At 35.7% G+C, this 10,554-nt stretch overlaps 1 protein-coding gene across 1 annotated transcript in view; it reads right to left on the bottom strand.

The window, feature by feature from the left end:
• Positions 1 to 10,547, bottom strand: part of LOC108763918 (headcase protein) — a 164,044-nt gene extending 153,497 nt beyond the window's left edge. Inside the window, exon 1 of the mRNA XM_018511857.1 lies at positions 10,467 to 10,547. Coding sequence (XP_018367359.1) covers positions 10,467 to 10,510 — 44 coding nt within the window. The 5' untranslated portion in view covers positions 10,511 to 10,547. The remainder of the gene's footprint in view (positions 1 to 10,466) is intronic.
• Between the last annotated feature and the right edge of the window lie 7 nt (positions 10,548 to 10,554).

The raw sequence follows: 10,554 nt of genomic DNA on the forward strand, positions 1-10,554 counted from the left end.
AAAGTATGCATTGGCCATCTTATCTGATTTTTAAGGAAAAGATGGCCATGATATTATGGGATAGTTGACCATACATGTTTTGTGTTAAAAAAAAATCAAACAAAGATTTTTTTTTAGAAAACCAAACAAAGAGTTGTATAATTTAAAAAAAAAAACAATGTTTGCATGTCTATTGCTTAGTTTTTGAAATGATTTTGCCACACATTTGGCAAACATCAACAAATGATGTACACGTTTCATGTAGCCACCGTTTGCAACGGATGCATTGAATCCAGTCTACTTCTTCCATTGTGAGCTCGTAATCCTCTTCACATCCAACACATACATTTGATAGAATACTATCTGATACACGTAATTTAATTTTTTGTTTCTCATTTTTAGAGTGAACCATCTTACCCTAACTATAACGGAAAGATAGCCAAGGTATTAATTATAGGTCACATTGCAATTTACGTACCTTTATTATGTATATAACGTTGATTATGGCAGCTTAACTGTAATTTATTCGACATTATATCAGTTTTTAGCATACGCGTGTAAAACTTTGCAGATAGTCGAAAGAAAAAATATTAGATGATATTTATAATATTGTTATTTTGAACAGTGTACTCATATGAACTACTGTAAATATTGATTATCTTTAAGAATGACTATAAAAATGCACTATTTATCAATTATTGGAGAAATTATGGCTTATGGCCATCTTTTCCGTATGGCCATAATACCCAAGTTTACCCTAATAATTAGCATATCGAATGCAAACGGAATGCTTTTTCAACATAGAAAGGAAAAAAGGACGACCGATAATAACGCGAGAATCCCAGTTGGATTTTGAGACAAGGAACGGGAGAGTGTATCCCCTCGAAGGGAATTTAATTAAGAGCAGCTTCCACCTTTTCAAAAAGAAATGTGCGTGCGCGAGAGGGAGGAACACATCTCGTCCCGTCGTCTTTAAGGCATCCTTGGGGCGTTTCTCGGCCTCAGGGTCAATCCCCAAAACTCGTCGCTCCGCTCCTCTCGCAAGTCCCCTGCGCCCTGTCGGCTTACTTCTACCATTACTTCACGATTCTTTACAGGAGATGTCTCCGCTGCAGGCGGATGTGATTACGAGCGCAAATGGCGCTTTTTCTTTGAAATACTCCACGTAATATCAGTAGCGTCGTTATATCGAAAATTACATTAACTCGGTGTCATATCCATTGGCTCATGAAAGCTAATTACGTCTTAATAACCATTAATTATGTAATTAGGTCGACATGTAATATATATATCATAAATTAAATTCAATACCAAGTTAAGATTACGTTCAGTTAAATGTTAATCTATAGTTAGATGCGAAATGTAAACTCACAAATTTAATTGAAATTTTTTTTAAGAGTCCTTTATCTGTTTCAACACAAGTGTTTTAATGGTGCTCATTGAAACCGATTCGTTTGATATATCGCTGCAAATTGCATAGACGTGATCGTACACAAACGATTATCAGTGTTCGCAACGTGTATAAGCGCAACGCAAGCAAGCAATTCGTTTGTGGAACGCAATCGGTGAGTGTTAATCCATACGCGTCCGCTCCAAGCTTGCAATTATAGACAGATTAATCATGATCACGCGCATGCGATCAACAGCTCTGCAATTTGACTACCTCTTCGTCTGCCACTCACTTTCGGATGATGCAAATGATATAACGGAACTAATTGATCGAAAATTTGAAATGCAAATTTCGTCGCGTGAAATATTTCGAATATATAAATTCCTGCATATGTGACCGCAATTAACGTATATCTGTGTTAAATAAACAAATCTCTATTGTATACAACAAAATCGGATGAATACGATGCCAAGATGTAAATGTAATCCTATTTATTATATTAAGCAGAGTATCCGGCAAAATCTAGCTAGTCAATTCAAGGATAATTTCAGGACATTTCAAGTAATCGATGGGATAAATTCCCGATTCTTTGTATTTAAATTAGGGTTCTATACGAATTAATTAAAACGCTAACAAATAATTTGGAACAATATTATTTATTGTTTTATAAATATAAAAAACGAACATTCTGTCAACACAAACAATTTTTCTGTGTTCTATTTTAGACATTAAATTCAAGTTTCTCATTTTCTATTGGTAACTTATTGCATCTTTAAGGGAGGACTTATTGACCTAAACACAACTTTTCTTATTATTTTTTCTCTTTTCTCACGCTCTGATTTTTTTAGAACGAAAAAATGATAAATTCCAGGCAAACCCTGAAATTTCAGGATTTTCCAGGAATTTTCTAGAATATATAAAATTCCAGTATAATTCTAGGATCCAAGGATATTCAAGGACCGCTCGACATCATGTAAAGGATTTGTCTAAAAATTATCGCACGCAGCACTTTTCCAAAAAGTACAATCCCTTACTCGATTAACTAACCAGATTTAACTGCCACAGCCGTAATTTAAGACACCTTATCGTTATCATAAACCTAGACTCGAGAGACGTTCTTGAGAAAGATTATACGCTCAACGCTGCGATGAATGCACCCACCGTAGGAGTTTACGATATTATTCTTGTCAATTTTTTCCGCAACGCGTTTCGTGCAACTTGCAAATTCAATGCGCGCTTTGTCGGAGAAACTTTATAGTACGTGGAACGTGAATGCTCGTAATAGAAAACAAGTACGCACGAGTGCGCACAGATTAGACTAAAATGCCCGTGAAAAATATTGCAATTTTAGTATCTTTGTATTCTTTTTTATTTTATTCTTCCTTTTTTTTAAAGAAGAATCCTATTAAAACAATTTGTAAAAATTAATCCCCCCTTGCAACAATTTCTTTGTACTTAAGCAATTCCAAAAAAGGTTGTCACAAATTCGCCATTTAAACACACATTCTGATTTTTCTCGACAGTTTCCCTGACATTTCTTTGATTTCCAGTTTTACGACAACCCTAAATTCGCTTTCAGATTGAGGCTATTAGAACCCCACGATTCTCTTAATAGTTGTGCGTGCGTTCATGCGTCTCAGTAACAACGTCTCAATCGGACCGCGGCAAAATAGGAGAGAGAGGCGAAATAAAGATAAAATTTATAAGCCCGCAAAAAATTGTTCGGTACGCCCTCCAATAAATATTTACGCATGAAAGATGTCGCACGAGAAAAAACATTCGCGGGATGTTTTGCGAGGGTAGTGAATGTCTACGAATGGTCGTGAAACGTTCCGGCTGCGATTTATTCCCAGTTAAAATCCGAGCCCTCTCGGTGAGCTCGTCGCGCGCACCACAGCAACGGCGGAAATTTATAGATCCGCGCGCGCTGGTCTTTCCAAAGATGTCCGTAATAGTCGCGGCAAAGAGAGGCGGTGAACGAAAGTCCGCAAAAAAAAAAAAAAAAACTACGTGGGTATAAACGAGCGTAATATTTCCGAGAATAGCGCCCCATTGCGCTAGATTGCGCGATGAACGGAAGGGGCGTCGGTTTTTACGCCCCTCTCCTCTCAACACGCGTTGCGTTACACGCGTCGTAACGATCCTCAGAATTTGTGATCAACATCCGCACCGTTGCGATATCGTATCGTGGCTCTCGGAACGAGATTCATATGCTATAGCTACTACCAACAGGATTTAGAATAAAGATGAGCTCACACATAATTGCACGGAGGAGAATCTCGAACGTGCTATGTACATATAGGTGTACGTACATAGGTGTGAATTAATCCTTCGACTTCGTTCGCATCTCCTCCGTTTAATTGCGGGACATAAAACGCGGTGAATGTGTCAGGAGGATAGGGGAACAGAGTCCGGAACAAAGGAAATTCGTGCGGAAAATTTGCGACCTCGCAAAAACTATATTTTACGCCTTCGTGCTAACGACGTAATTATATTAGAAATAAGAGCGTTAAGAATAATGCCAGAATAGTAGAAACTATTGTATTATTTACTTCTCCGTTTCAAAATGAACAAAGTTTTTAAAATATGCGACGTTATTGTTTAAGATTTAACAAGGTAGTAAAATATTCTTTCAATAATATCTATGACTCGAAACCCTTGTTTTAATTATTTCATTTATTATCATTCGAGCCGTTATTGATTATCTTGTTAATTTAAAAATATCCATATCATGATTATAATCAATTTTTAATCGTTCCTAAAATCGTAGTCGAATGTTAATTATTATACGTCTAAAGAGAATCACCTGAAAAGTAAGAGACATCGGTCAAGATGTCGAAAGATTGACAAGAAATATATCCGATATATTAACCGCGATACAGAAGTTAACAGAGATTTTTTCAGAGATGACGCGAGCGAAAAGATGCACAAGCAACCGGGTGCGGGTTTTTAGCAGCATCCTCTCGACTTTAAATGCATCATGGTGGCGTGATTCCATACCGTTGGCCTTGGGAGCTGCTAGAACGTTCAGGCTCCTCCTCACTCGATGGCCCTGAGAAGGTGGCCACGGTCAAGGTTACAAGCATCCTCCCTTCTTTCTCTCTCTCTCTCTCTCTCTCCACTCTTTCGTATTCTTCTCCCTCTTCCCCAACGTTAGTAATCGCTTGTGCATATGTGCACGCGCGCACGTACAACACTACACAACGGGCAACCTAAACTCGTCGTTGCATCTTGGTACATGTGCACTCGCGCCTCCAGGTACCGGCCGATTGTGCCCGAAACGAAAACGAAACCGAGAATGCAAACCCGAAGATCTTGCTTAGCCGTCGTGTTCGAAAACGCTTAAATTAATTCAAACGATACAAAGCTTCTAATAATCATGTAAATATTAGTATATTAACAACAATGAGCTCTAAATAATATAAATTAAAAACATATAAAGCCAACCGCAAAACTTGTTGCGTAAATTAATTTATATTTTATTAACAATCACGTATAGTTGTTTTTCAAATCTACGACCACTCGTCAAGATTTTGAATTTTGAGATTAGATTTGAATAACAACTCTATGTGATTAACCCTTACCATACCATCAAGGATCACTTCAAATCTTTTCGTTTTTTCACCTCTTCAAAATAATTCAAAAAATCTCTAAAAATTTACCAACATACTTTCTAGAATAAATATTGACTCTTTATTTTGGAAAATAATAAAATGTAGTATAATTTATAATTACCAAGACTCAAAGAAACTTGCACGAACAGGAATCGCTCGGTCACCAGTTACCCATATCAGTACGGTAAGAGTTATTGATAAAATATAAATTTATTTGCGCAACTTAAGTTCTGCGGTTGGCTCTTCAATATCCTGTTATTTTATATTTTTTTAATTTATAATGTATTTATTTATATATATTAATAATTCACAGAATTCGAATGATACGCCAAACAAAAATATATGTCAGAAGTAGTGTTAACTAATATTTACTTCATATTTGTACATATCATAAATTCAATATTTAAACATATTACAAATAACTTAATTGCTTCCTCGACTCTTATACCAATAATTTTTTTAACAAATAAATTTTTTAAAAACGAAATTTCTAATTTCTGAGATAACTAATAATTATAAAATTAAGAATTATTGATTAAAACACTTTTTAAAGAAATACTATTGACTAGAAGAAAAAGCGTTTTCCAACTCCATCATGCATTTATTCGTCACGTTTGCTTATCCCGGGAGTAGGCGCGTCTCGAAACTAACGTTAGTAGGCGCGTCCTCGTCATTTTGATCGAAATATATTTTCGCACTACGAAAAAATACAATAAAAATCAGAATACACCATACATATATATTACGTTGAAAAAAATTACTAAACTTCAATGTACATTTCTTTGAATATTTAAGTAAACATTTACAGTAAATAAATATTTGTTCAATAACTATTCAAACCAATATTTATTAAAATATAGTATTTTTTTTTATGTATCTATGTAGTTTTGAAACGTATCTATGTATAGTTTTGAATATACATTGCATGTAGGTCCATATTAACCCGGGAGTAGGCGCGTCTCGAAATTAACGTTAGTAGAAACGTCCTGGTCATTTTGACTGAAATATATTCGCACATATACGTGTTATAGAACTAGAATACATATATGATTATAATTACTATAAGTAATAATTAATAAGAAAACGTTCTGACAATGCTTTATATTAATCAATTAAAAACAAAGGAACGTAATAATTACTGGAAATAATTGTATTTATATGATATATCTTTATTTTAATTTTATCTTTTTTTTGTTTGTTAAAATTATTTACGTCATCAATTTTAGCATACTATACGAAAAAACATTAACGAACATTTATATTTATAAGGTAAAAATATAAATATCAATAAATTGAAAAAGATATAAATAGAAAACGGAAGAGTACGAGAAAATGACCGGTACGCGATCACTCCCGGGTTATCTGCAAACGGCGAGATAAATCGAGTAAACTCTCAATCGAGCAGATAGACAGCGTAGGTCAGAAGTTTAGAAAAATTCCGGCGTTTTATAACGCGACGAAGCAGGCCCAGAAAGAGAGTTCCCGACCCGTCGAACTGGAGGAACATAAACAGAAATAGGACAGGTTTCCAAGGTTGCATCTATATATAGGACGCACACACGTATACGGCACGCATATATACGCGAGCGCGTACTATGGGTTGGAGCGCTGTCGTAATCGTCGTGGTGCTCGCTCGCTGCCCTTCGTCTTCTCGCTCTCTTACCGGAGGTCTAGAGCAACCTAACACGCAGCTATACTACACACGTACGTAGTACGTACGCACGTCGCACAACACACCATGCCCCGACGCCGCTCTATAGAGAGCGACCTACGCGCGACGAGAAAACAGTCCAGCAGCGTTCATTCATGCCCTCTCGAACGCACGTCCAGAGAGGAGTTACTTTACGACACACGGACGTGAACACGACTCGCCTTCGTTTCCTCCACGACGACGCAACACGGCTGTTTTATTTCCCTCATGCAAAATATACCGTCGAACATAAATCGTCGCGTCAAGGAAAACAAATGTGTTACAATTTTTGACTGTGTTGCGTCTCGTGACGCGTTAGAACCAGTCAAAATATAATCTATGTTTAAAATCTTATGAACATTAGCCCGTAGACTGACCCAGAATTCGCACACGAGAGAAAGAAGGGGAAGAAAAATTGTAACGTAGTACTTTTTTTCGAACGTAACGTGTCGATGCTATCTTTATCCAATATCGTCAAGGTTAAGTAATCATTTACATTTTTTACGCGTCAACTCGAAATTGCCTGATAATTTTTTTTACGACAAAATACAAAAATAAACTATTCTCTTATAGAAAAGAAACCTTGTTCTTAAATACAAATTCTTGCAAATTCAAGAAATGTAGTAGTGTGATACTTCAATTCTGATAATCTAATTTTACAATCGATTATGAAATAATGTTAGTAATATTTTAAACAAACAATATTTCAGACGTTTTAACAAAACTTCTGCATTGTGAGTTAAAAAGGTACCGAATTTATTTCACGCAATACTTTCTTTTGATATGAAAATTACGACGGCAAGTTGAACAAAGGAACTGCCGATGATCGTAGTATGCACAAAATGAAACGTCAAAGTTTTAACAAAGGCAACCGACTGAATAAAACTTACCGAGTTTATTTGCCAATACAACGTTTGAACAATTTCACAGCTTAAATGTCCAATTAAAAATTTTAGTGCAAAAAAAAAGCGCGCAAGATTCATGTTAATGTAATACAGATGCAAGCTTCTTTGCGAAAAAGCAAAATTCCGATTAGTTTTAGAACATTTTTGAGAAACTTTGATTTTTTTTAAAACTTCCTACCCGTAATCCTGTTTCTTTGAAACACGGTATGAAAAGTGGTATGGAGCCGCGTGCATATTTCAGAACTTCAGTGAGTGCGCGAACCGGTTCCGCAAACCCTTTCGCAAAACCGGCGAGCAACGATTAATATTAAAAGTCAGTAGAGCGAATTAATCGGCGGTTGGGACCGCTATCGAATTTGCGCAAACTTCGGCGTTCGTTTCTGCCCGTTTCCCTTCCTCGAGAATTCTTGGTGTCGAATTTCACGATGCGACGAATCGAAATCGATTTGTCTCTCCGTGAAGTCGAATGTCGTTGCTACTTTGTGAGACCTTGGCGTTTACGCGAATACTCGCAACGCGCAATACAGTCGCGATACAACTTCAACAGGAAATCCTTTTTAGGAGCTCTAGACAGTCTATATGTGGCATAATGATGTAGCAAACTTTTTATCTGAGCCGAATGCCGACAACTTTCCTATTGACTATTTCTTTGATCATTTTTTATCTGATGGCCTCACATGATGTAAGAATATAAAATGCTACACTTAGAAAATACGCAGTATTGAACAACTCGGAGTTGACATAAATACAAAAAATGATACGGCTCTTTATGATCTGTGACATATTAAAGCTACGGTCAAAGTCTCACTACAAATACTTTGAAACGTTTGATTGCCTAATTGGAAGAATTTTGAACAAATTGACCAATCAAAAAACGCTTTAAAGCATCGCATTGACCGTAACCTAAGTTATATCACATGTTGCTACAAGGTTAAATTTCGATGACTGCTTCAAATTTGACCTCACCATCAACATGCGCAACTTCTTAACTTCTTACATCATGGTCTATCGTTCAATAAGCAGTTAATAATTCTTTAATACAATGTAGTTATCAGAGCAAATATGGCAGACTTTTGCGCTACTCTGATATAACTGAAGCTCTAGAGCTCTTTCAACCCTCCCTTTTTTGTCTCGTTAAAGGCTTCCGCCTTATTCCTATTCTCAAGAACCAAGAGCATATCTTCCGAGAATTTTCGCCATCATTTGGACACCATCTGCCGCGATAGAAATCGCGCGGTACGTTTTTATCTAAATATTTGGAGATCATAAAACGTGGCGAGCGACAAACTCGTAAAAGAAACGACTGGATTAACTACGGTCCGGTGGAACGCGGTTACGTAACAAGGAACCAAGTAGCAAGTCGAAACCGAATCCAATTTTGCTGCTATGTGTTTGCGTAAGGCGAGATTTATTCTCGTGTGGCCAGCGTTTAAAACGACACATCTAAAAATAGAAAATATTCTGGACTTTTTGAATTTCATGATTTACATACGAGTTGTCGTAACGAACTTGCTTTTACATAAAAAAAGAATGTTCAATATTCAAAAACGGAACTACTTGTTAGTGCTCGAGTCTTTCTTAGCCACACCCAGTTTTTGCATCATAAACATTAATATTGTAAGCAATCCCTACTTTTTATATATACATTCTTTAAATTCCAATCTATCTACAAGCGGTTTTCCAATTTTTGTGAATTACGTTGAAAGACTTCGCTAGCGTTTTTCATTCTCACGCGTCTGCTTTAAGGTGTCGTCTTTCCCGGAAGACACACCCACACTAAGACAAAGGTTTCGACGGGAAAATGACTCCCGACGCGTTCCTTCTCATCTATCATTCTTATCCAAAGATTCGGCTTTTCTCTTTCTTTAGCGAAATCTTATTTGAGAGTTGCGTGAAACTAATGATATCTTTGTATCTCACAATGCAAAAGTTTTGTCCGAAACATCAAAAAATATCCTTTACTAAATATTTGAAAAATACTAACTTATCATTTACTTATGGCAAACGAAAAAAGGTTCAATCAGGTTAATAATTCTTGAATAAAAAAATATAAATTTACATTTAGTAAATTTTCAATTAGTACTATTAAAACAAATACTTATTGAAGTTTACATATTTTTCTTAATGTATTAACAATCTTTCATAATGAACGAGATTGAAGTATCAAATTACATTTCCTACACAAAAAATACTATTCTTGAATCAACCATAATATACTCATATATAAGCAAAAATATTGTAACCTTGCTTCAAAGATATTAGTCTTGATTTGATTGAATTTATTGTGATGCAAGTATTACTTTGCACTCAATTCAAGACTTGCTCAATCGAAAATCTTACATTAATACAAATCCAATCAAATCAAGACTAAAATCTTTAAAGCAAGATTACAATATTTTTGCTTATGTATATTATGATTGATTTGAGAATAGCCTTTCTTTTTGTGTATATTTACAAAAATTCGTATTTTATGTATTTTATAGTATGAAGTTCCTTCTATAAAAATAATTTAGCTTTGCTCGTTATAAAACAAATTATCAGGCAATTTTGAGCTGCATTAAGAATGTGAATAATTACATAATACCGTCAATGTGCACTGTTAAAAAAACGTAATACATTATTTTATAAAAAAAAAAAGAATATAAATGTATAAATAGAAGAATGCTGAATAAAAGGGAAAATCCCTTTTCTCTTTTACACATACATACACACACATACATACAATATATATAGATGTGTGTGTGTGTGTGTGTGTGTGTACGACTACGCGCACACTTGTCAAATTTTCTTCGGTTCAACAAAGAAACAACTTGGTCGTTGACCGAAGGATCAAATCTGGTGATGTTTTTTGTTACAGAGAGCAATAAGAGAAACCAATAAGTACTCACCTCGCGCGATCGCTGAAAAAGTCGACCTTGCTCTTCTTCTTCATGATAGCCTGCGGCTGATGAAGAGGGCTGACGCTGGGCTCGCTGG

The sequence above is a fragment of the Trachymyrmex cornetzi genome, unplaced genomic scaffold (assembly GCF_001594075.2).
Source record: "Trachymyrmex cornetzi isolate Tcor2-1 unplaced genomic scaffold, Tcor1.1 scaffold112, whole genome shotgun sequence".
Taxonomy (NCBI): Eukaryota; Metazoa; Arthropoda; class Insecta; order Hymenoptera; family Formicidae; genus Trachymyrmex; species Trachymyrmex cornetzi.